The 26035-nt window shown below is 49.5% G+C and overlaps 1 protein-coding gene across 1 annotated transcript in view; it reads left to right on the top strand.

The window, feature by feature from the left end:
- Positions 1 to 22911, top strand: part of SFRP1 (secreted frizzled related protein 1) — a 53880-nt gene extending 30969 nt beyond the window's left edge. The window contains exon 3 of the mRNA XM_047771822.1: positions 19449 to 22911. Coding sequence (XP_047627778.1) covers positions 19449 to 19771 — 323 coding nt within the window. The 3' untranslated portion in view covers positions 19772 to 22911. The remainder of the gene's footprint in view (positions 1 to 19448) is intronic.
- The last annotated feature ends 3124 nt before the right edge of the window (positions 22912 to 26035 follow it).

Consider the following 26035-nt stretch of genomic DNA (forward strand, 5'->3'; position numbering starts at 1 on the left):
ATATATCTTTTCGTATTAGTGTTTTTGTTGTTGTTTTTTTTTTTTGGATATATACCCAGGAGCGGAATTGCTGGATCATATGGTAGTTGTATATTTAGTTTTTTGAGGAACCTCCATAGCGTTCTCCATAGTGGTTGCCAACAGTGTAGGATGGTTCCCTTTTTGACAGGAGGCCAGCTCTGCTGACTCCCATTAACTTTTCAGATGCTTGGCTTCATCCAAACCTACCTGAGGCCAAGATAAACTTCACCTTTGGAAGACCAGCGTTCCCCTTCATCCTGATTGGTGTACACTGGGATCCAGTAAGAAACATGCTGTCATCAGTGGGACAGTGCTGGTGGGCTGTCTGTGTGTTTCTGTGTGTGTGTGTCTGTGTGTGTGCGTGCGCTTACGCCTAGGGCTTTGGGGTGAAGCTGGGTGTGTGTGTCTGTGTGTGTGTGTCTGTGTGTGCACGTGTGCTTATGCCTAGGGCTTTGGGGTGAAGCTGGGTGTGTGTGTCTATGTGTGTCTGTGTGTGCACGTGTGCTTACGCCTAGGGCTTTGGGGTGAAGCTGGGTACCGCCCCATCTGATGGACGGGGAGGGTGTGCATGTGGGCCCAGGCCCAGGCTGGACCTTGGTGCCTGTCAGGCCAGGGTCCGGCAGGCTGCTGGGATGACTGGGTGTCCTGCTCTTTACACAAAGCCTACCAAGGCTGAAACAAAGAGCCAGGAAAATTCAAGTGCAGTCAGTCAGATAGAAACATAGGTCAGAAATGTGAATGCAGAACTCCCTGGTGGCATCACGGGTTAAGGATTGGGCGTTGTCACTGCTGTGTCATGGGTTCGATCCCTGGTGCGGGAACATCCACCTGCCATGGGTGCGGCCAAAAAATAATGTGAAGCAGCAGGAAGAACCTTAGTGTCGGGAGAGAGATGTGGGCTCAGGTCTAGGGCCAGCCTTGGGAGTGAAATCTGTGTTGCTGAGAATGAACAATTTTGGACATAGGCTTCTTTTATTATTATTATTATTATTATTATTACTCAAATGAATTTATCACATCTGTAGTTGTAAAATGATCATAACAATCTGATTTCACAGGATTTCCATCCCACAGCCCAAGCACTTCCCCCCACCCCCCCAAACTGTCTTCTCCGGAGATCATACGTTTTTTAATGTCTGTGAGTCAGCCTCTGTTCTGCAAAGAAGTTCAGTCTGTCCTTTTTTCAGATTCCACATGTCAGTGGAAGCATTTGATGTTGGTGTCTCATTGTACGGCTGACTTCACTTAGCATGATAATTTCTAGGTCCATCCATGTTGCTAAAAATGGACATAGGCTTCTTTTGTGAGCTGTTTTCAGCTTGGTCCTTTAGAGAACTCTGTGGTGGGTCAGAGAGGCGCCTCTCTCTCTGAATCCTGTGACACTTAGGACGTCCTTGAGAAGGAAAGGGGGATGGTGAGCCCTGAGTGGGGACAGTCCCAGCCCCAGGCCCCTGTGGAAGGAGGACACCCCAGGACTCAGAGCTCCTGTTTTGCTGATCATGTCCCCACTAACCCTCTGTCACCCATCACTGATGACACCCGCCTTGGTTTCTTCCCTTGACTGAGGGAACTGGGCATAGAACCTAGGATGGTGTCTGTGGTTCCTCCCAGCCCAGTTGTTCTGGGTCCACGAAACATGTCCCAGCCAGGCTGCAGAAGGGTGGGTGACAGCTGGGTTAGACAGTGCACTGCCCAGCAGCTTCGGGAGCCAGAAGAGAGAGGAGAGTGGGGCTCTGTCCCCTCCCCTTGGCCAAGCCTCTCACCACCACCTCCTCACCAGTCACATCTGTAAAACATGCATCCACCCTTTATGCATGGGCCACTTCCTTGTTAGGGTGGCCAAGTCTCCTGTTGACCCAGGACCATCCCAGTTTATTCCTGTCATCCTGGCATGAGAACGAATGGTCCTCTTTCTGTCTTGAAGTGTCCTGATTTGGAAGCTCAGCTCTATGGCTCTCACTTCCGCATGCTGTCACCAGGGCTTTTCCCTGCTGGCTGTCCCAGGAAACTTCATGGGGTAGCAAGGAATTAAAATTCTTCTTTGTTTTTTTGTATGGGAAATCTGGTTGGATGCATGTAGGGTTAATCACTGGTGTTTGTTGTTGTTTGTCTTTGTAGGGCCGCACTCGTGGCATATGGAGGTTCCCAGGCTAGGGGTCCAATTGGAGCTGCAGCAGCCCTCCTACACTGCAGCCACAGCAACTTGGGATCCAAGTCGAGTCTGCCGCCTACACCACAGCTCATGGCAACACCAGATCCTTAACCCATTGGGTGAGACCAGGATTAAACCCTCATCTTCATGGATACTAGTCAAGTTCATTACCAGTGAACCACGACAGGAACTCCTCTCTTTTTTTTGTTTCTTTTTGGGCCATCCTGCGGTGTATAGAGTTCCCCAGACAGGGATCATATCTGAGCAGTAGAGACAACACTGGATCCTTTAACCTACTGTGCCGGGCAGGGATCGAACCTACATCCTGGTGCTGCAGAGACTCGCCAATCCCGTCTCACCACAGTGGGAACACCTCCCCTGCATCTCTGATGGGCACAAGTTTGCCTGGTGCATTCTTCCTGAAAACATTTATATTGTAGGCATTTCCATCTCTAAAATTGCTTTGCTGTTTTCCTCATCTTAGGCTTTTCAAGAGCAAAGTATTTCACTTACTGTTTCAACATCTCGAAGTAATGTCCCTTTTGAACAGATTCGAAGCGTAGTTGATTTACAGCGTTGTGTCTGTCTCTGGAATGTCCCCTTAAATATGGGGACCATGTGAGGGCTTCACAGGGCCCCCCTCTGTTAGAGGCAGTGATTGGGGTCCGCTTGTTGAGAACATTCTCTGTGTGTTAGAGAAGAATTAGTGAGACTTGGGGTGTAGCAGCCACCTGCCCGGACCTCCCACGAGGTCTGGTTCACCTGGACCTTTGCTGTGCCCTGTCTGTGCTTGAGGCCGTGGACGAAGGCCGCCTCGCCTCCCCTCCTCTGGCAGAGTTCGTTTCCCTGCTTGATTATTTACGAGCTAGATTCCCTGGGGTCAATTCCAGCTCCATTGACCAGTGATTGGCCAATCACTTGAGCCATCCTGTCTCAGTCTCCTGATCAATTACCCGGTTATGATGGGGGTACCTGCCCTGCAGGGTTACTTGAGGATTCAATCTTGAGGATTCGATCAATGAATCAACGTGTACTTGGCCTGGCAGGTAGCTGTTGGCTGTTGTTATTGCTAAAGCAGAGGTTTGTGGGGGATGGCGGGGGGAATAAATCAGAGGTTTGTGCAAGGAATTCATGCTGGTCTCAGTAGTGGGGCTGTGAACTTGGAGGCAGCCCGTGCTCTTCATCCCTTTAGTCCTTTGTGTGTCCATCCCGTGTTAGCTGAGTGCAGGCACATGTGGGGCACACCCTAGTCCGTGGATTGGGGGGGGGGGCCTGGACCATGGGGTTATGCTCACAGGTAATTATCACCTATGCCGACAGGGAGGGCCCCACTGAAGGGCAAGGCTGGACCAGGCTGGGGAGGCTTCTGGGAAAAGATGGTCTGTAGCTTGGCCGGAAGGATGGGTAGGAGAAACATCAGTTTTGCCTGGAGTCACCCTTTGCCTTCAGGGGGACCAACTATGAAAATGAAGAAAGGGCTGAGGGCAGAGGTTCCCCGAGGTACCAACTCATAGCTGCTTCTGGGATCTCCCAGGCTAGGGGTTAAGGGCACATCCCGGCCTCTTCCCCCATTTGTCAGATGGGATCCTGTGAGGACCTGCCTGCTACCACACTAGGAGATGCTTTCCTGGGCTGTCTGGGGGTTGAGCTGACTCCAGGGCCAGGGCCAAGGCCAGACCTTTGTGCCATTGTGCTTGCTGTGGGCCAGGGCTGTGGCCGATGTCAGCAGGGTCCCCAGGCGCTGTGACCAGGCGAGGGCAGCCGTTACCATCTGAGATGGGAGATACTTTCCTTTGGGTGATGAGGGTTTCTATATTGGATTTCAAGACAGACAGAGGAGGAGTTCCCATCGTGGCTCAGTGGGTTAAGGACTTGACATAATCTCCATGAGGATGAGGATTTGATCCTTGGCCTCACTCAGTGGGTTTAGGATCTGGCGTTGCAGATGCAGCTCAGATCTGGCGTGGCTGTGGCTGTGGCATAGGCCTGCAGCTGCAGCTCCAATTGGACCCCTAGCCTGGGAACTTTCATAGGCTGTGGGTGTGGCTCTAAAAAAAAAAGACAGGGAAAATGAAGATGTAGAGAGACGACCAGTGGAAACTGAGATGCATTGGTCCAAATGGCCACACGAAGACCCAGAGAAGTGAAGTGCTTTGTACAAAAAAGTCTGTGATGGAGTCCCGGCCAGAAGCTGGAGGTGGCTGATTCTGTTTGGATTTTGCTCTGAAATGTGTGGCCCCTTGGTTTCCAAGTCTTTGTTCTACCAACTTTGCCAGATTCCACCTCTGCAATTCTGAAAACTGAGCTGGACCGGCTTGCCCAAGGTCAGCTGGGTCTTGGATATGCCCTTGTCCATCCTGCGTCGTGACTTCAGCCTCAGTTTGGAGAGCTGCCCTGGGAGAGTTTAAATGTCTTCCGAGCGTCCTCAGAATGCAATCCCCATGCATAAGCAAGGTTACAGACCCCAAAGCCCACCCTCAAGTGGGTCCCCAGACCAGCCAGCATTGGCCTCACTTGGGAAGAGGTGAGAAATGCAGATTCTGGAGTTCCCATTGTGGTGCAGCAGAAACGAATCCAACTAGCATCCATGAAGACTCGGATTCGATCCCTGGCCTTGCTCAGTGGGTTAAGGATCCAGCGTTGCTGTGAGCTGTGGTGTAGGTTGCAGATGTGGCTCTGATCTCGAGTTGCTGTGGCTGTAGCATAGGCCCGGAGGCTGCAGCTCCCATGTACCCCCTGGCCCGGGAATTTCCATGTGCTACAAGTACAGACCTAAGGAAAGAAATGCAGATTCTCAGGCCCAATCCCATTGCTACTGAATTAGAAGCTCGTGGGGACAGCTGGGCAATCTGCATTTTAACAAGCCCTCCAGGAGAGTCTGACGACCCCTCTCTGAAGCATCTCCCAGAACCTGGGAGAGCTCATGACATTTCCAACTCACTGGTTTTGAAACCCACTCCCCATTTTTCTCCTTCTAAGAGATCACTCCACACTCGGATGAGCCATGTGTGCATTGGAGGTGGGGGGTAGGGCAGGGGAAGGTGGGGAGTGGAGTGGAGGGAATGGAAAACTAGTGACAACGGCTTCCCCCCACCCCCACCAACGCTGCCCCGGCAGGAGGGCTGTTTGCCTTGGCGGATTGGCCTGGACTTGGAGCCAAGATTCCATCAATCCTTGTGATTGACTTTATGTAGGCGAGTCTCCTGTTCTCCTCTGCTGCCTGCTTGGGGAGGTGGGGAGGAGGGTTGCAGTCGGGAAGGAGAGAGGCCAGAACTCCTCTTTGTCCCCCTCGGCAGCCCAAGCCCCTGCTGCCAGGGCCGACGGAGCACACGCCTTCCCGAATAAAACCACACCAGGCAGCCCTTTGCTCTCAAAGAGGGGTTTCCATTTTGCACCATTAGCTTCAATCAGTGGGGATTTAACACAATCCATGAAATCAAGCAATTAGGCAGCGGGATTCCGGCTGGCTGACATCGACACTGCCTTTCTGTGTGTGTGTGTGTGTATGTGAGTGTGTGCCCGCACGTGCGCATACTGGTGAGTGTGTTAGGAGAGGGCAGAGTGTGGCAAATTCCACTCTCCTGCCTGACACCCCCCCCCCCCCACTTCCCCAAGATCTCTGGGATCCAGAAAACAGGACAATTTCAATTAAATAATTTGCCCCCAGTAAGTCACTCTGGAGTATTTTCTGCATCTGCTGTTTTTTTTTTTTTTTTTTGGTAAATCAGAGAAAAAAAGCTGTTTTCAATCTTTTTTTCTTTCTTTTTTTTTTGGTTTCGTTGTTGCTTAAAAAAAAACAGCATCTGTCCTGTAGTCAGTAGATGCATGTAAGTATGCAGTGTGTGGTTTGTGGTCGGGAAGGGAGTCTGAGTTATTGTGACCGAGTGCAAACCCCTTTCTTTGCCAAAGGAATTAATGATGCAGACACCAGCCCCTGCTGGGAATGGAGGGTCTGTTTAAGCTCTCATTGCCGGGCCTTTGTCACTTGGCTTCCTCTGCACCCTGATGCCTGCAAGCCAGTCTGTGCGGTGCCCAGACCTCTGCTCCATTTCTCCCAGCCCCTCCCTTGCTGTTAGCAAATCTCATTTGTGCACTTGGCTCTGGGGATGGGTGCTTTCGGCCTCAGGGCCGCCCACCCGAGAGATTTATGAAAATGGGGCCAGGACTGGGAACATCAGGTCCCCTCTGTCTTGCTATCTGAACAGGCTTTTGCATGGGGAGGTTGGCTGGGAGGACGAGGTGGGAGCCGAGGCCACCAGGCTGATGCTTGGGGGGCGCCCCATGGGCCCTGCCTGGTCCTGGGGGCTGGCAACCAGGCCACTCTGTAAAGAGTTTGCAGGTCTTGCCCGCCCCGCTATGCAGATCATGTTTGGGAACTTCAGCCCTCTGGGCAAAAGAAAGTCATTGAGGAAGGAAAGCAAGTCACTAGGAGACAGGCTGTGTGGTGGGTTATTACCCGCTCCCCAGACCAGCGCCTATTGGAGACACTGTATTGGACTGCTTGCCACTTGTCCCCGGAGTCTGCAGGGGTCCCGTGCTTTGCTGCTCCTTGCTCGGAGGACCTGTGGACCAGTGAGCTCTGGCCAGGAAGACAGCTGGCAGGTTCTGGGCAGAGCCATGGGCATCTTCAGCTGTGCCCTGGGCAGGCTGCTGCTGGGCATCAGCTGAACTAGGGTTCGCATCCCTTCCCGTTCAGAGTAAATCATACAGATTCTAACCTAAGTGGCTTTGTATCTGCAGAAGGATCGGTGGACCAGCTTTGTAGGCAGCCTCCTCTTTCCAAATAAGAGGTTGAAAAAGCAGAATTCTGGAGTTCCTGTTTTGACTGAGCAGGTTATAAACCTGACTAATATCCACGAGGATGTGGGTTCAATCCCTGGCCTGGTTCACTGGGTTAAGGATCCGGTGTTGCCCCAACCTGTGATGTGGGTCACAGATGTGGTTCGGTTCTGGCGTTGCTTTGGCTGCAGTGTAGGCCAGCAGCTACAGCTCTGATTTGACCCCTAGCCTGAGAACTTCCATATGCTGCAGGTGCAGCCCTAAAAAGAAAAAAAAGAAAAAAAGAAAAAAACAGGATTCTTACTTAAACAAATCCTTTACTGAGAAGCTCTAAAAGATAGCAGGCCACTCTAGTTGAATGAGGGGTGGGAGGCTTGGAAATGTAATCTTTGTATTTTTTTTAAGAGCTCCCATTTTGTGATTCATTGACATTTTAGATACATTTAAGTTCTTTACCAGACAGCAAGTTTTTTTTTTTTAATTTGAGTTTTGCTTTTTGTTTTTGCTTCAGAATAAATACAATTTTAAAAGTCAAATGATATTAGAAGGCTTTTAATACAAAACTGCAGGCCTCTGCCATACACCTTCCAACTACCAATTCCTACAACCCAAAGGTAATGATTTTAGCTCTTTCTTAAGAAAGTTAACAAACTGGAGTAAATACCACACTTAATTTTTAATTTTAACTTTTAGAAGTTAACTTCTTGGAGTTCCCGTTGTGGTGCAGTGGTTAACAAATCCGACTAGGAACCATGAGGTTGAGGGTACGTTCGATCCCTGCCCTTCCTTGCTCAATGGGTTAACGATCCGGCGTTGCCGTGAGCTGTGGTGTAGGTTGCAGATGCGGCTCGGATCCAGCGTTGCTATGGCCCTGGTGTAGGCCAGTGGCTTCAGCTCCTATTAGACCCCTAGCCTGCCCATATGCCGCGGGAGCGGCCCAAGAAATGGCAAAAAGACAAAAAAAAAAGAAAAGAAAAAAAGAAGTTAACTTCTTGATTTTTTTTCTGTCTTCTTTTAGGGCCGCACCTGCAGCATATGGAAATTCCCAGACTAGGGATAGAATCAGAGCAGCAGCTGCCAGCCTACGCCACAGCCACAGCAATGCCTGATCCTTAATCCACTGAGTGAAGAGCAGGGATTTAACTCGCATCCTCATGAATACTAGTAGGGTTTGTTACTGCTGAGCCACAACGGGAACTCTTCTTGTTTTTCTATTATTAAAGGCAAAGACTTAACTGTAATTTTTGAACAGTTTAAAATTTTTATGATATTGGGTTTTTTTGGTCTTTTTAGGGCCGCACTGGTGGCATGTGGAGGTTCCTGGGCTAGGGGTCGAATCGGAGCTACAGCTGCTGGCCTACATCACAGCCACAGCAATGCTGGATTTGAGCTGTGTCTGCGACCTACACAGGTAGGTAGTAGCTCACGGTAGTACCACTGAGCGAGACCAGGGATCAAACCCGAATCTTCACGGGTACTAGTCTGGTTCATTACCGACCGAGCCATGACGGGAACTCCTAAATTCTTAATTTTAATTTTTAGGCACTTTTTGTTGATTTTCTTGTCTTTTTAGGGCAGTACCTGTGGCATACAGAGGTTTCCAGGCCAGGGGTCAAATTGTAGCTACAGCTGCTGGCCTATACCACGGCCACAGCAACACAGGATCCAAGCCTCATCTGCAACCTCTACCCCAAAGCTCACAGCAATGCCAGATCCTTTTACCCACTGAGTGAGGCCAGGGATCGAACCCTCATCCTCATGGATACTGGTTGGGTTCATTAACCACTGAGCCATGACGGGGACTCCTTGATTTTCTATTATCGATGATAAAGACTTATGTGTCTTACACTCTATATCCCCTCTTCTCCCCCTTATTTTCAATATAGTTATATAACACCTTTGGTTAATTTATTTTCAATGTTTAACTTACTATAATTATGTAAATGTTATTTGCAGCTGAGCCCTGTAGTGTACTGCATTTCTGTTTCCTTTCTTATATATGCACAGTTTCGTGTTCCCTTGAGAGAGCAGTTGTCTCATTTTATTTTCCTGGTTCCTTATGTTTGTGTTATGAATTCAGCCTCAGACCTTCCTGCAGGGATTCAGGTCTGTCTAAACCCTCTTTCTGCCTGGTTCAGTCTGAACTGGCTTAGCTTTTTTTTTTTTTTTTTGGTCTTTTTGCCATTCCTAGGGCCACACTGTGGCATATGGAGGTTCCCAGGCTAGGGGTTGAATCGGAGCTGTAGCCACTGGCCTACGCCACAGCCGCAGCAACGTGGGATCCGAGCCTTGCCTGCAACCTACACCACAGCTCATGGCAATGCTGGATCCTTAACCCACTGAGCAAGGGCAGGCATCCAACCCACAACCTCATGGTTCTTAGTCGGATTCATTAACCACTGAGCCACGACAGGAACTCCCTGAACTGGTTTAGCTTTAAGACTGTTGCACAGTTGTTCTGCATCTGCATTTTAAGAATCCATTGCTTTTATGTTAGATCTTTTGTTTCCTGATCCTGGGTCTTATTCTGCATTTTTGTAGAATACATCATGGAATAGTTTCCTAAGAACAGATACATGGGAGGTTTTGTTTTTTTTTTTAAGCCATTGAATGTCTGACGATGTCCTTCTTCTCGCACATGTTGAGTAGTACTTTGGCTCAGGATTGAATTTGGGAACTGTAAACGCTCTTCCAGCTTCTCTCGTGCTACTGTTGAATCCAGTGCCATTTGGATGCCTGGTCCTTTGGCGTAGATGTAACCTCTTTTTCTCTGGAGGATTTTGTAAGTGCCCTTTATTCCTAGTGTTTCTAAATGTCATGATTCATTGAGGTGGGCACTGTTTCATCTTAGAACTTCCATTCTGCAATTCTGGAAATTTTTCTTGTATTATTTCTTCAGTATTTTCTTTCTTTCCCTTTCTCTCTCTTCCTTCCTTTCTTTCTTTCTTTTTCTTTCTCTCTCTCTCTCTCTCCTTCCTTCCTTCCTTCCTTCCTTCCTTCTCTCTCTCTCCTTCCCTTCCTCCTTCCCTCCCTGTCCCCTCCTTCCTTCCTTCTTTTTATGGCCACACCTGTAGAATATGGAAATTTCCAGGCCAGGGGTCAAATCCGAACTGCATCTGTAACCTACACCACAGCTTGCAGCAACATTGGATCCTTAATCCACAGAGCAAGGCCAAGGATTGAACCTACATCCTCACAGAAACAGCATCAGGTTCTTAACTCACTGAGCCACAAGGAGAACTCTGTCTTTGGTATTTTCTCCCATTGTTTTTTTTTGCTTCTCTCTTATTTAGATGTTGCAACTCCTGGACTGACCCTCTCTTTTATCTTTTTTTCTCCTGTTTCCCATCCCTGTCATCTTGTTCAGCTTTCCAGGAAATGTTTTTAACCTTATCTTAAAGCACTTGTATTGCATTCTCTACTTCTGCTCTCACCTTTTAAAAGTTCAAATATTTTTCTTGTGTTCTGAACGTTCCCCTTAATAGTTTTCTGCTCTGGTTTCATGAATGCAGTATCTTATCTTTGTAAAAAATTTTCTCATGCACCCTACCTTGTCTTCTTTACCTCCAATTTCTTTTTTTCTGTGTGTTTTGTATGTTCTGGTCTCTTGTTCATATTTAGAGGCTTTCCTTAAATGCCTGCTGATCCTTGGCTGGCCATTTGAGTTTAGGGGTAAAGCACTAAATTGGAGCTCTTTGTGTGTATGCCTGGCCTGTGATTTGTTGGGCCTCATTTTCTTTCTTTCTTTTTTTTTTTTTTTGGTCGGGGGGCAGGGGTGCTATGCCCATGGTGTGTGGAAGAACCTGGGCCAGGGATCAAACCTGAGCCCAAGCAGAAACCCCAGCTGCTTTGCCAGATCCTTAACCCCCTGTGCCACCAGGGAACTCCCTTTGGGCCTCTTTTTTTTTTTTTTTTTTTTTTTTGCTTTTTAAGGACAAACCTTTGGCAAATGGAAGTTCCCAGGCTAGGGGTCAAATTGGAGGTACAGCTGCTAGCCTATGCCATAACCACAGCAATGTCAGATCCGAGGCAAGTCTGCAACCTCACCAGTGCTGGATCCTTAACCCACTGAGTAAGGCCAGGGATTGATCCTGCATCCTCATGGATACTAGTCAGGTTCTTAACCCAGTGAGCCACAATGGGAACTCCTCTTGGGCCTCATTTTAGAATTTTGTTGCTGGGAGCTGTAGGTCTTTTCTCTGGGGCTGAATAGTTTCTTTAGGTAGAAACTCTGGATCCTCTGCTTGGGAATTTGGCTGTAGTTTCCTAAGACCTGAGGTTCCCATCTTTCCCATGGGGACTTTCACTGAATTCTTTAGTGTCAGTGTAGCTTTTCCCCACCTCCAGTGTGTCTTTTTAGGGCCGCACCCACGGTCCATGGAGGTTCCCAAGCAGAGCTACAGTGGCCAGCCTATGCCACAGCCACAGCAATGCAGGATCCAAGCCGCATCTGCGACCTACACCACAGCTCACAACGCCAGATCCTTAACCCACTGAGTGAAGGCCAGGGATGGAACCCACAACCTCATGGTTCCTAGTCGGATTTGTTTCCGCTGCGCCACGATGGGAACTCCTCAATTTCCATATTTAATCCAGGCTTCGTAGTCAAGTTCAGACACACCCCGTGACCCCAGGTCATGAGCATTTCTGGGTCCTGCCCTGTGGATCTGCTGCTCTCTTCCTGGCATCCATCCCTCACTGTAAGCAGCGGAGCTTCGGGTTTTCTGCCCCCATCAAGCCGTGATCCGCCACCCATTTGCTTTCTATTATACAAAATGGGATGTTCTCGTTTTTTACCATTTTCTTGCATGTGTTTATAACTTTTTTTTCTTAAACTATAATTTTAGAGGAGTGGAAATGTTTGTGTGCTCCATCAAGTATGTTTGGCTAGAAGTGGCCAGCGGGAACTCTTCACAAGCATTCCAGACTCTTGGTGGTCGCCGGAATGGAAAATCTTTTTCTCTTTCCTCCCCATTGGGTTTCAGCTCTCTGGGACTCCCCCTTGCCCCCTCTGATCTGGGCCTCCCACAGGTTATCAGTGACCCTGCCAACCGAAAACTGGCACTCGCCATCTGCCTCTGCAAGGACTAGGTCACAAACCACTGCAGCCACTGACCCTCAGCACCCCCTGAAAGGAGCTCAGGGTGGGGATCAGGAGTGAGGCCCTCTGTGTTCTGGGGAAAATTGGCAGAACAGGCCTTTAGATGCTTAGATAATTTCAGGAGAAGATTTTATGACCCCATTTCTAGCATCTTCTCATAGCTGGAAAAGCATTAGAATCACGAACGGAGACACCTGCTTCTGGTGACCAGCAGCAACCTTCTGCCAAAACCTGTGCTGGGTTCCACGTATCCCCCTTCACCCAAATCACATGTATACAGACCTCCCCCTTCCTTGTGGGAGCAGTTCCTCAGAGCTTCTGAGGGCTGTTTCCTGGGCTATAGTCCTCATTTAGCTCCAAAGAAAACTTAACGCTGAGTTCCTGGCATGGCACAGTGGAAACGAATCCGACTAGGAACCATGAGGTTGCGGGTTTGATCCCTGGCCTCACTCAGTGGGTTAAGGATCCAGCGTTGCTGTGAGCTGTGGTGGCTCAAATCTGGCGTTGCTGTGGCTAGGGTGTAGGCCGGAGGCTACAGCTCCGATTGGATCCCTGGAAAACTTAACTCACGTCTCTCACATTGTGCATTGTTTTTCAGTTGACACCCCCTAACAGCCAAGGCAAGTGATTTAGTTCCACATTCCTTTTTCTTTTCCTTTTCAGGGCCACACTGGTGATATGGGAATTCCCAGGCTAGGGGTCAAATTGGAGCTGCAGCTGCCAGCCTGTGCTACAGCCACAGCACCGCAGGATCCTTAACCCACTGATCGAACCCGAATCATCACAGACACTAAGTGGGGTTCTTAACCCACTGAGCCACAGCAGAAACTCCCTCATTCTTTTTATTTAAAAAAATTTATATTTAAACTATAGTTGATTTCCAATGCTATTACACCAGTTTCTGCTGTACAGTCAAGTGACTCAGTTATACACATATATACATTTTTTATATTCTTTTTCATCATGGTTTATCCCAGGAGACTGGATATAGTTCCCTGTGCTATATAGTAGGACCTCATGGCTTATCCATTTTATTTTTTATTTTTTATTTTTTTTTATATTTTATTTTATTTTCCCACTGTACAGCAAGGGGATCTGCTTACCCACTTTAAATGTAAGAGTTGGCTTCTGCTATCCCCAAACTCCCTGTCCATCCCGCTCCCTCCCTCCTCCCCCTTGGCAGGCACAAGTCTGTTCTCTATGTCTGTGAGTCTGTCTCTGTTCTGTAGATAGGTTCATTTGTGCCCACACTCATTCTTAAACTCTGCAGCACTGGGGATGAAGGAGCCTTTCTTCCATGTGACGCACCTTTCCTGGTGGTTTCTGAGACCCCCCGGGCTGCCTGGTTCCTCATCTATGCCTCCCAAGACTGCAGGAACGCTTCTTCCTCTCACCCCAGAGCAGGGCCTCCTCCTCGGTGCTTCACTCTTCACTGTTATCTCTGATCAGATGAGTCACAAAGCTGGTTCCTGACTCAGCCCTCCCCCCCTCAAGGGACCCTTGCATTCCTGCAGCAAGTGGGTCCCCATTATAGGTCACGTACCTAGCCGGCTCTTGGCCTGTGGTTGTCTCGCCTCCAGGCTCCTTGTCTGGATAATTGGAATTATGGCTGCACCCTTAGTGTAAGCAGGTCAGGAGAAAGAGATGGTTTCGAAGAGGGCGTGGGTTTGAGATGAGCATTAGGAGCTTCCTGTTCGCATTTCAGCCTCAGAAATAGGGCCTGGCCCTGTGTGTGGGGAGGCTTCCAAGAGAATATGATTTGTGAGCAAAAAACAAAAAAAGATTCGGTGACTGAAAGTTAGAATGAAACTTGAAGGGTCTACCTGCACATAATAAGGGATTATTTATTTTAAGGTTGTGGAGAAAGACCTAGACAGCCCCTAACTGTGACCTTAAGTTTGGGCTTCTCAGAATTTCTGGTCTCTGAATTCTTGGTGACAGTGACCAGCAAGGTGAGGGGAAGGAGTTATGGTCTACTGTTGAAAGATGTTAAATTGTCGATCAACAACCAATGACGGCAACAATAACAGTAACAACCCAAAAGCAGAGTTTTGTTTGTTTGTTTCTTGTGTGTGTGAGCGCATGTGTGTGTGCGTTTTGCTTTTTAGGGCTGCACTTGCAGCATATGGAAGTTCCCAGGCTAGGAGTTGAATCAGAGCTACAGCTGCCGGCCTCCACCACAGCCACAGCAATACCAGATCCGAGCCACATCTACAACCTACAGCACAGCTCACGGCAACGCCAGATCCTTAACCCACTGAACGAGGCCAGGGGTGGAACCCACATCCTCCTGGATCCAAGTTGGGTTCGTTAACCGCTGAGCCACGAAGGGAACTCCCTCTTGTTTGGTTTTAGTCCAAGGCCCAGCCGTCAGAGGTAGCAGAGACCAAGGACCTGAGACAGTGGTAGGATCATCACGCGGTGTGAGACAGGTTGGGAGGAGGGAGAGAAGGTTGCGGGGGAGCAGGGTGGGCGAAGGTGCTGGAAGTGCGCTTTGCCACCTCCTCAGGATGCCCAGTGTGGGCCCTCTGGATGGTCGACCCGCAAGCCAGCAGGCAGACTGAGTGTGTTGTATACTTCCCAGATGGAATATGCAGTCCCCGGGGAGTGCCCAAACCAGATTTTGTGGTCACAGAGTTAGAACCCAGGCCCTGGTACTTCATGCTGGGCCGAGCTGCTGCCTCCTGGGGCTTCTCTCCCCGCCTCACCCTCAGCCACCACCACGTACAATGCAATGGAACACAGTCCATGGGCGAAATCCCTGGGCCGTCCACGAGGTGGGGGCTGGGTGGGGGAGGGGAGGGGGGATCAGCACCCCCCACACCCCCCGCACCCCAAGGTCCCCAGCAGCCCTTGGATCCGGCATGCCGGGGGTTGCACCCATACCCACAAGGCAGGGAGAAATCAACCTGGACAGCTAATCGCCTATCCAAACATTAGTAATCTGCATCTCAAAAATCAAGCCTTGAAAGATGGCAAGATGTTAGTAATTTCGGGCCATATGTGCCTCTTCCTTTCCCGCGTCTCCCCACCTCCGAAAAAGAAAGTGAGCCAAATGGCAGGAAAGAAAGGGTCTAATTCGGAACACATTTTCCTCATCTGCTCGCCCTCCTCCCCGCTATCCCTCCCCCCCACCCCCCCACCTATGTAAACAAAATTCCTTGACACGGTCATGGCAAAGGAACATTAATTTTTGATTTGAATTGTGATTAAAAGCAACACAATCAAAAGAGTGAAATAGTTTCCACTGAAGCAATAGCATTTGAAACCCCGTCACGGGAGAGTGGGAAGCAGCGTGGTCTTTGGGGTGAGGTGTGGGTTCTCGTCCTGAGGCTCTTTTTACAGACGGTGGTCTCATGTGGTCACCCCCCCCCCCAAGTCCTTCCCCTTGATCATAACCAATAAGGACGGCTGATGCTGCATGTGAAGTCAGGAGCCACGGGGACAACACCTGTCCTGTGCTGCTAGGCAGAGCCTGGCACATGGTGGGCGCTCTGAAAAAATGATGGCTCATGACTCTGCAGAAAAGAGGGTGCCCTGGAGTTCTCTCTGTGGCTCAGAGGGTTAAGAATCTGACTATCATCCATGAGGATGCGGGTTCCATCCCTGGCCTCGCTCAGTGGGTGGGGGACCCGGCATTGCTGTGAGCTGTGGAGCAGGTCACAGACGTGGCTGGCATCCCTCATTGCTGTGGCTGCGGTATAGGCTGGTGGCTGTAGCTCCCACTCCACCCCTGGCCTGGGAACCTCCAAATGCCTCAAGTGCGGCCCTAAAAAGCAAAAAAAAAAAAAAAAAAAAAAGAAAGAAAAAAGAAAGAAAAGAGGGGTGCTCCATTGTCCCTGGTAACGCACTGGTCTCCCTGGGTGATAAAAACAGTCACTCCTACAGCGACACTGGGTCCTCAGCCCTCAATTTTGGGAACTGGCTTGGGACTCAAGTCACCCGACCTCGTGGAAGGAGCAGATCTGTCCTAGCCACTCACGTCTCTGCGGTTCCCGACCTTCCTTGGGTCAGTGGGTTCTTTCAGTGCGGAGGGCGGGCAGAAGCGGAGCTCTGGCTCTGCCTAGGTCTCCTCTGGCCGGCTCCTCACTCAGCCCCATGGAGAATGTTCTCATTCAGGGAGCCACAGACTTGCATAGGTGAAGTCTTCTCTGCAGTGACACCTTCCCCCTCCCCTGCAGGGACCAGGATCATAAGCCAGCAAGGGGAGCTGAACTGGGGGTGGTTCTTCTTGGGGCAGGGTTGGTTGGAGGCCCCAGAGGGGTGGTCGCTGCTGTTTCCTATTTGTGGTTCTCCCCCTTCCTTGTCCCCTGCCTCTGTCCACAGTGCAGGTGTCAGGCCAAATCAGACATGCTGGGCAGTGGCTGGTTCGGTGGGGCAGGCTAAAGAAGCAGGGGAACTTATTCCAAGCTGTGTTCTACAACTCCTGCATGTGTAGGGGTGGGGGCAGTGGCCTGGGCCAGCCTTCAGGTCAGTGCTGACCTCAGCCAGAGCCTTCTGCTGCTCTGGCCAGTCCTCAAAGCTTCTGCCCACCCCGCCACCCTACCCTGCCGAGAGTGAGACCTTTCTTAAGAACCAAGGGCCTGGGCTATTAACGTGGGGCTCAGTGGCCGCAAGAAAGTGATGGGAGCAAGTTACATTTCCTGATTCTGACCTATTCACTAAAGATTTTTTTTTTTAAGGGCCGTACCTGCGGCATGTGGGAAGTTCCCAGGCTAGGTGGCGAATGGGAGCTACAGCTGCCAGTCTACACCACAACCACAGCCACAGCAACTAGAGATCCAAGCCATGTCTGGGACGTACACCACAGCTCATGGCAACGCTGGATCCCCCACCCACTGAGTGAGGCCAGGGATCGAACCTGCATCCTCATGGATTTTTTCCTGCTGCACCACAACAGGAACTCCCTCCCTGAAGATTTATTCCTCGGATTTCCCTCTCCTCCTTACTCTTGGGTTAGCCAAAGGTATGCTTTCTCAACAACTGAAAATTAAATAATACAGCCTTGGCATTCCCACTGTGGTGCAGTAGGTTAAGAACAAGACTGAAGCGGCTTGGGTCGCTGTGGAGGGGCGGGTCCGATCCCCAGTGCGTTAAAAGGGTCTGTCGTTGCCAGAGCTGCAGCATAGGTTGCAGCTGTGGCTCGGATTCAATCCTTGGCCCAGCAAGTTCCATATGCCGTGGTACATCAGTAATAATAATATAATAATAATAATAATAATAACGATGAAGCCTTACAAAAAACAAAAGCACTTTTTTTCTCTGTCAGAGTAGCCCCTTGCAACCAGGAGGAACTCTTGCCACTTCAACAGTGAAGTTGTTTTGAAACGTGGGTGAAACTGGGAAGGGAGCCTGAGCCCTTTCCTCCTTTTTTCTTGGTCCGTTTAATCAGCTTTCTAACGTTTGGGTTCATTTTAAAGTTTTGCAACCATAGAGTCAGCCTGGACAGCGCAGTGATGAAAAGCGCCCGTTGAGAGCATGTGTTTAAGTTGAGGATCCGTGACTCTGGGCAAGTAACCCTTATGCCTCCGTTTTCTCATCTGTTCAGTGGGGAAAGTAATCGTGCCTTCTTTGTGGAGCTGTTAGGTTTAACTGAGGAAATGCATGGAAAACAACACACTTGCTGGCATCCGTTTTCTTTCATAACCGTTCGCTCCATGATCGGGAGCTCAGATTCAAGTCGTTCCTCGTGGAGTGTGGGTGGAAGCTTGGAGTCATGAAAGGGAGAGGGCTTGGTGATCTGGGATTCAGAGCTTGGACAAATCATCTGGTGATGAGCATCTAGAACTCATTTCCAGCTCCTTTGCAAGTATCCGGGCTGCCCAGTCTCTGAGGGGAGTTGACTGGACCAGGGACGCCATGGTTGTGTTTTGGGTGCATTTACAATGGACCATGCTACTTTATCCTCACCAGTTGATCCTGTGCAGCCAGCACTAGAGGGTGTGGTCCACACACTAACAATGTTGGTCTAGGCTCTACAGAGACAGAGACAGGAGGGCAGGGTCGGTGGAAGGGCTGGCCTTCTGTTTGTGCAGCGCACCATGCTGAGAATGGATGAATCCAGCTACCATATTGGATTTGAGGCACCATTGCCTGGGTTTATCCATCAGACCCTCACCAGGACTTGCTTGAATGGGTTAAGAGGTCAAAGTTGAGTTTGGTTCTGTGGGTCTACACGGTGGATAGGATAGCATCTTAGGGGCACCCACAGTGGTTGGTTAGTGGAGGATGGCAGAGTAGTACCTGCTGTCTGAGCTCCCGGAGGCTCAGTGTTAGGAAATCCAGTTTCTCCGATGCTGAAGTTGGACACTGGTGTTTGATGTGGTTAAGCATGACAGGTTTTGTTTTGTTTTGTTTTTTAAATCTTCTCAGGGCCACACCTTCAGCATATGGAAGTTCCTGGGCTAGGGGTTCAATCAGAGCAGCAGCTGCTGGCCTACAGTACATAGGATCCAAGCCACATCCACAACCTGTGCCACAACTTGCCGCACTGCCGTATCCCTAACCCACTGATGGGCCAGGAATGGAACCCACATCATCATGGATACTAGTCAGGTTCTTAACCTACTGAGCCACAATGGAAACTCCAGATCCCCTTCTACTCTTAAAGCACTGTGCAGTAGTCTGAGTTCCCGAGTTTTGAAAAAGAGCAACAGAGGAATTCCTGTTGTAGCTCAGCAGTAACGAACCCAACTAGTATCCATGAGGACATGGGTTTGATCCCTGGCCTTGCTCAGTGGGTTAATAAGGATCTGGTGGGGCTGTGGTGTAGGCTGGCAGCTGCAGCTCTGATTTGACCCGTAGCCTGGGAACTTCCCTATGCCACGGGCGTGTCCCTAAAAAGAAAGAAAGAAAAAAAAAGAGCAGGATTTGGCTTTGCAAGTTTATTTGAGAATCTGATGGTGTCCTGTAGCAACTGCTGAGATACCATTAGACACTGCGAAAGTAGGGGCAGGTCCTTCCTTGTCTGTAAATACAGAGATAGAGCCTTTTAGGTGCTGTTTGCCTTCTACTGCTCCTGCTCTTCAGCCTTCTCAGCCTGCGTGGTTCTTTCGGATGAAAGGCCCTGTTCTAAAACGCTCTCTTGGAGTTCCCGTTCGTGGCTCAGTGGCTAGCGAATCCGACTAGGAACCATGAGGTTCTGGGTTCGATTCCTGGCCTTGCTCAGTGGGTTAAGGATCTGGCATTGCTGTGAGCTGTGGTATAGGTTGCAGACGTGGCTCAGATCCTATGTTGCTGTGGCTCTGGCGTAGGCTGGTGGCTACAGCTCCAATTAGATGCCTAGCGTGGGAACCTCCATATGCCATGGGAGCGGCCCTAGAAAAGGCAAAAAGACAAAATAAATAAATAAATAAAGCGCTCTCTCCTCTCCTCTCTCTGCCCGACCCGCTCTAGCCCTGAGGATGAAGATCAAAGAGGTGAAAAAAGAAAACGGCGACAAGAAGATCGTCCCCAAGAAGAAGAAGCCCTTGAAGCTGGGGCCCATCAAGAAGAAGGAGCTGAAGAAGCTGGTGCTATACCTGAAGAATGGGGCAGACTGCCCCTGCCATCAGCTGGACAACCTCAGCCACCACTTCCTCATCATGGGCCGCAAGGTCAAGGGCCAGTATTTGCTGACGGCCATCCACAAGTGGGACAAGAAAAACAAGGAGTTCAAAAACTTCATGAAGAAGATGAAAAATCACGAATGTCCCACTTTCCAGTCGGTCTTTAAGTGATTCTCCCGGGGCGGGTTGGGGCAGGGGGGCTGAGTTTCGGGTGGGGGGGGCGAGATGGGGGCGGAGCCGACCCCCCTGGACCCTCAGTGGGTCCCACTCCCTGCTCCTTCAGCGGTGGAGGGCGCCGTAATCCCATTGCTTGCAGCATCCCCCACCCGCTCCCTCCACCCCCACCCTCCGGACCCCAGTAGAGGCCATATGTAAAGCCGCACTCCCAGGTAAGGAACCCCATTTAGATTAGGAAGCTTTTAAAGACCTCCAGTGTGGAGCAGCTCGCCCCTGGGGAAGGGTGGCTGCTTCAGCATCTTAACCAGAGACAGTGTCACTGAACAAGGACATGTTGCCAGGAGAGAAAGGGGACAGGCGGCAAGTGAGAGGCAGCCACCAACAGTAGGTCGGGCCCCTTCTCTTTGCATCATCACCCTTTGCTTGTGGCACTCTCCACTAATCTGTTTCTTTGGAGCTAGACGCCTGGCTGGCAGGGCTGTCTGTTTTGGGGGCAGAAACAGACACACAACACACACAAACACACACACACACACACACACACACACACCCCACCCCACCCCCTGTTCCCCCGAAAAGCATTTCCAGAGAGTGGCAGGTGTAGGAGGAGCTTGAGAAATAATGGGGGACGGAGGGGGGGAGGGCAGGTGCCTGCCCCACCCACACCTCTCAGCTACCCTGGAGGTGGATAACACCTCCCTTCTGTCACGTGGTCACGCAGTGGGGAAGCACGTGCCTGCTTTGGGGTGAGGAAAAGGAAATGCCCCAGGCACCAAAGCCCTGGCCAGGCAGAGATGAGGATTTGCCTAAGAAGGCCATGGTTAGTGGTTTTCCAAAAGCATCGTTAAAGGAGAAAAAACAGAAAAAAAAAAAAATTAGAACAGTCCAGCCGGTGGCTTAGCCTAGGGTGCGTTGTCATGGGGTGAAAACTTAGTATTCTGAGTCCTCTGGGTGTTCATTTCACATTTCTTAAAAGAACAAGAAAAAACCCACTTGCTTTTCAAAGTTTAAAAAAAAAAAAAAATCTCCCGTTTGAAAGGTATGCAAAGGCCAGGGTCTCTGGGTGCCTTTGAGGCAACTTTCCAGCCAAGCGGCTGTGTCTGTCCTTGGGTGTTTACTGGTGGGAGGTGGCGTCTCCTAGAAGCATAGGCTTGGCCCCCTTGCTGAGGAGTTCTGGGTTGTCCTGGCCCCCACATGAATCAAAACTCACCGTGAGTCCCGTTCTTGTCTTTCCTATGAAGAAATGGAATCGTTTAAACTCGATTGCCAAGCGCTCAAAGACATTCAAAACACCCTTTCTGTCCTCTGGTACTTAAAATTATTTTTCATTTCTGCAGAGGGAAAGGTAAGCTGGAAGGGTCCCCCTCCAAGGGAGAGAGTTTCAAAAGTAAAGCATTTGAGGTCTTTAAGTCTCAAAGCCATGGTGTTTACTAAGTGACATACATAAACCCACTCACGGAAGCAGCTTGACTCCTCTTGTTCAATGGATAGGAAAGAAGTCCACCAAATTACTGGTAATGTCTCCCTCCAGTCTGATTCTTTATTCTCCGGAACACCTCAAGGACTTCAGTGATTGTCCTGTGGGCGAAGGTTTGCATCCCATCCAGCACTGCAGTGAGGCTGTGTCACCCCCATGGCTCTGCCTGACAGAAACAGTGCAAGATTCTGTCAGCCTCTGAAGATGCCAGTCTGAAAATCAGCTGGCCAACTTTATTACCTACCTGAGGTGATCCTGATCGAATTAACCCCTCATAATTAGCGATCCATCATTTCATGCTTTTTTTTTTCTTTTTTGGATTTCTCTGAACTTTAATCAAAGTGTTGGGGAACCTGAGTGATTTGACTGTAATTTTGGATGATTTTTAAAAAAATGTATATATATATATTAATTCATTAGAAGTACGCTACTCTCCTATTGTCAATTGAAATTCAGAGCAGTTTCATGAGTGCCTGGATCTGGGTCTCCATTTTCATTGATTAACTCAAGAGTTCTGTGCCCATTTGTATCCATTTGTTTGCACAGAGCCTGTCCTGAAAGGAGGCCTCTGTCCAGGGTAAGGGGGTCTAGGGAGCAGGGCTTGTGTGGGGCGTAGCAATCAGCACAGAGAGGTTACAAATGAAAAAGGTGGCTGGGCTGTGCAGCTCTCTAAGTGGACCTCTCAGGCGGGAAGAAGCAGTGTGGTCAGAGAGAGTTCAAAATACAGTGAAAATGTGCATTGTGGCTGCAGGTTTTGCCCCAACCACAGGGGCTCGGGCCCAGGGTTCACTGTGGCCTGGGATCAGCCTTGTCTGCAACACATTAGCCCTTTCAGGGCAGAGGGAGGCCCTGGGCCCAAAGCTGCGTTTTTCTCACCCACCTTTGTTTTTCTCAACGAAAGACAGAACAAAAACAATGTGCAGACTCGTTGGCTTGATCATTGATTTGCAGAAGGGGTGGTCTATGTGTGCTTGTAGTTATGGTTGGGGCAAAGGTCCTTTTTGTAAAGGTTTAACCTAGTCCTTCTGGGTGGCATCCTGTGAGGTCATGGGCAGAACTCCACCAAATCTTTGAAGACTATTAGTAGTTATCTTAGAAGCACGGAGTTCAGCGTTCCAAGAACACTTTATTTTTAGAGCATCTTGGCTCCTGGTGCTGTGGATTCGGGCTCCCTGAGGCAGAAGCCAATCAGAGCTCCAGTTTGCACTGGGATCTCTAAATTACAGAAACGCCATTGCCCAAGCCTAGCATCTGTTTTTCGCATCAGACACCAAGTGAGAGCAGCTCTGCTGTGACTTCGGAGCTGTTTTGGACTCAGAGGCCCCATCTCAGAAGCACACCTTAGGTAACTTGGTCCTTCTGACTTTTTCACCAGCAGATACATAGGAGGCAGATGAAATGCTGGTTTCTTCTAGTTCCTTCCGTAGCACCCCTCTTAGTCGACATCTTTGGCAGAAGCTTTGAATACTGTGAAAACGTTTTAACATTCCATTTCATTGGTGTGTTGTTGTTGCTGTTGTTTTTAAACTGCATTGTTACCCGATGTTTTGATGTTATCACTTATGTGAATAGTAATTCCTGTATGTGTTCATTTTATTTTCATGCTTTTCCTGCCATGTATCAATATTCACTCGACTAAAATTGCTCAATTAATCAATGGCAACGTGCATGGTGACTCCACCCGCCCCTCCCCAGTGGTACCCCGTTCACCCTTTTCTATTGCCCACATAACCCTCCCTTGAGTTTTTCCGAGGATGCTTTCCGGTCCCAGTTTGACAGCTTTCTCATGGTCCCAGGGCATGGGGTAGGGTGGGGGAGTACCTGGGAGGCACCTTGGAAACCTCCACCCCCATCCCACCTACACCACCTGTTCCCATGAATCACTTCCAGAAGTTTCTCCCGGCTGTATGTGTTTCAGGTCAGAAGAAGGTTAAATACTTGCACTCCAAGAATGTTATTTTTCAACCCTGCCTGAGTTCCTTTTCCATGTCGTTGGTTTCAGATATCTTTCCCCTCCGGCTGGTTCAATGTTAAAATTCCAACTAAAGTTGGAAAACTCTTTGGTATTTGGACTCTCAGACCCACATGAGCCTTAGAGGAGACCAAGGGCTGCCCCTTTAATTTACAGATGAGAAGCTAAGAGGTGAGAAGGCCAGGATTTCCCCAGGAGTTTGGGGCTCTTGGGTCACCGGTGTTGCTAGAACCAGAACTCAGGGCTCCCCAAACCCAAACTTACGGCAACAATGTCTGAATGACTGCTGAGCCTCCCTTGGGACCCTGACTGTGCCACTTGGTGAGCCCAAATTGCCTAAGACTAGGCTGCATTTTTCTTTTTATGGCCACACCCTCAGCATATGGAGGTTCCCAGGCTAGGGGTCAAATTGAAGCTGCAGCTGCAGACCTAAACCACAGCCACAGCAGTACCCGGATCCGAGCCACATCTGCAACCGACATCACAGCTTGTGGCAACACCGGATCTTTAACCACTGAGTGAGGCCAGAGATCAAGCCTGCATCATTATGTATATGAGTTGGGTTCTTGACCCTCTGAGCCACAATGGGAACTCATAGGCTATATTTTTCTAGCTGAAGGAATTCTGCTAGAAAAAGGATTTTTATCTGTAAGTACAGTGACAGCTTCAGTTCATGTCATGCCCTGATTGACAGGGCACTTCCGAACCTCGGACAACTGGCAGTATTATCCAGAAGTGAACAAATACTCCATATTCTCCAGTCCCCCCCAAACCATACCTAAGCACAAACACATCTTTTTTTTTTTTTTTTGGTAGGGCTGTGGGTGCAGCATATGGAGGTTCCCAGGCTAGAGGTCTAATCAGAGCTACAGCCACCAGCCTACACCACAGCCACAGCAATGTCAGATCTGACCTATGTCTGTGACCTACATCACAGCTCACGGCAATGCCAGATCCTTAACCTACTGAGTGAAGCCACAGATCAAACCTGAAACCTCATGGTTGGATTTGTCTCCACTGCGACGCACCGGAAACTCCAAGACACATCGTTTTTATGTCGTGGTATGAAGACTTGCAAAAATTCCACTAAGTCATGCTCCAGTATCAAAAGATTTTCCCAAACTGGAGTCTCCATTGTGGCTCAGCTGGACATAGCATCCATGAGGATGCGGGTTTGATCCCTGGTCTCATTCAGTGGGTTAAGTATCCTGTGTTGCCAGGAGCTACAGCATAGGTCGCAGATGCAGCTCAGATCTGGTGTTGCTGTGACTGTGGTGTAGGCCTGTAGCTACAGCTCCAATTCCACCCCTAGCCTGGGAACTGCCATATGCTACATGTGTAGCCGTAAAAAAAAAAAAAAAAAAAAAAATCCCTGGCATTCCAGTTGTGGCACAGCAGAACTGAATCCAACTATGCACCATGAGGTTGCAGGTTTGATCCCTGGCCTTGCTCATTGGGTTGGGGATCTGGCATTGCCATGAGCTGTGGTGTAGGTCACAGACTCGGCTCAGATTGGTGTGGCTGTGGCTGTGGCTGAGGCTGGCGGCTGCAGCTCCAATTCGACCCCTAGACTGGGAACCTCCATGTGCCATGGGTGCGGTCCCAAAAAGACATAAGACAAAAGAAAAAAAAAAAAGATTTCCCGAACTAGTGTACCTGATAGCCAACATGCCAGCCCAGCCAAGGAAAATACTGACATTTCCTTTTAGTTCCCCTGTGGTTAATAAGGCAGATTGCTTTTAGGGTGGGTGTGGATGTCATTGTCACCCCACTGGAACCCCATCGCCACAACCCATTCATTCTCAGTGCTGTTTTGAATTTTTAAAACTCAAATCACTCAAAAGATAATGAAGTGTGTACAAAGGCTTCCTGGCTCCAGCTGCTGGCATCACTTTGGAGTTTGGGGTGTTCAAGGGTTGGGACTGCTTAAACCTGACACTTAAGAGCTGCTGGCAGCACCAAGAACAGCAGCCTGGCCCTCCGGCTCCACCCAACTCACATCTCTTCAAGGAATTGTGCAGGTGCTCCTCTATGCTGGGGCAGAAAGAGATCAGAGATCAAGACCAATCAAGTTAGGTGGGTCTTACTTCTAAGGCAACAATAGGTCCAGAAGTGCTGAGAGTTTACTTTCTCTGCTAAGGAGGAGAAATCTGTACCAAGCATCCACTAGGACTCAAAGGAAATAGGGCAGACGGTTCTTAAATTTTAGTGTGTGTCACTGAGGGGAGTTTGCTAACACACAGGTTTCTGCCTCTCCCTCCCAGAAACTCAGATTCCGGAGGTTTGCCACGGGGCCCCAGAATCTCAACTTTGAGTTTGTGCTCTGGGTTTTCCAGATGCCCGCATTCCACTGGATCTTATGTTGTGTAACATTCTAGTAAGACCTAAGTGGCTTGTGGGTGAGAGGCTTTCCAAGGAATGCTTCTCAAACTCTAATAGGCAAGCAAGTCATCGGGGACCGTGTTAAAATGCAGGCTCTGATTGGATAGATCTGAGGTGGGGGGCTGGAGTTCTACATTTCTGATTGGCTCCTGGGTGAGAGGCGGGGCTGAGGCTGCAGGTCTGGTCCTGTCCACGGCAGCTGTAAGGCACACCCTCTGGGGTACCCAAGGCAGAGCCCATCTCCTTGGGGCCTCAAAACGTTAACCGTGCTTTGAGATGGAAGGAAAATCAAACTGCTGGAGAGTTGCAGTTAGAAACCCAAAGCTGTGGACCCACCTTCTCCACCTGCTTATTAGAATTCACTTTTGTCCCAGCTCTCCATGGTGGATTCTTTTCCCCAGACTCTGCTTATTCTGGAAACACACAG

Source organism: Phacochoerus africanus, chromosome 3 (assembly GCF_016906955.1).
Source record: "Phacochoerus africanus isolate WHEZ1 chromosome 3, ROS_Pafr_v1, whole genome shotgun sequence".
Lineage (NCBI taxonomy): Eukaryota > Metazoa > Chordata > Mammalia > Artiodactyla > Suidae > Phacochoerus > Phacochoerus africanus.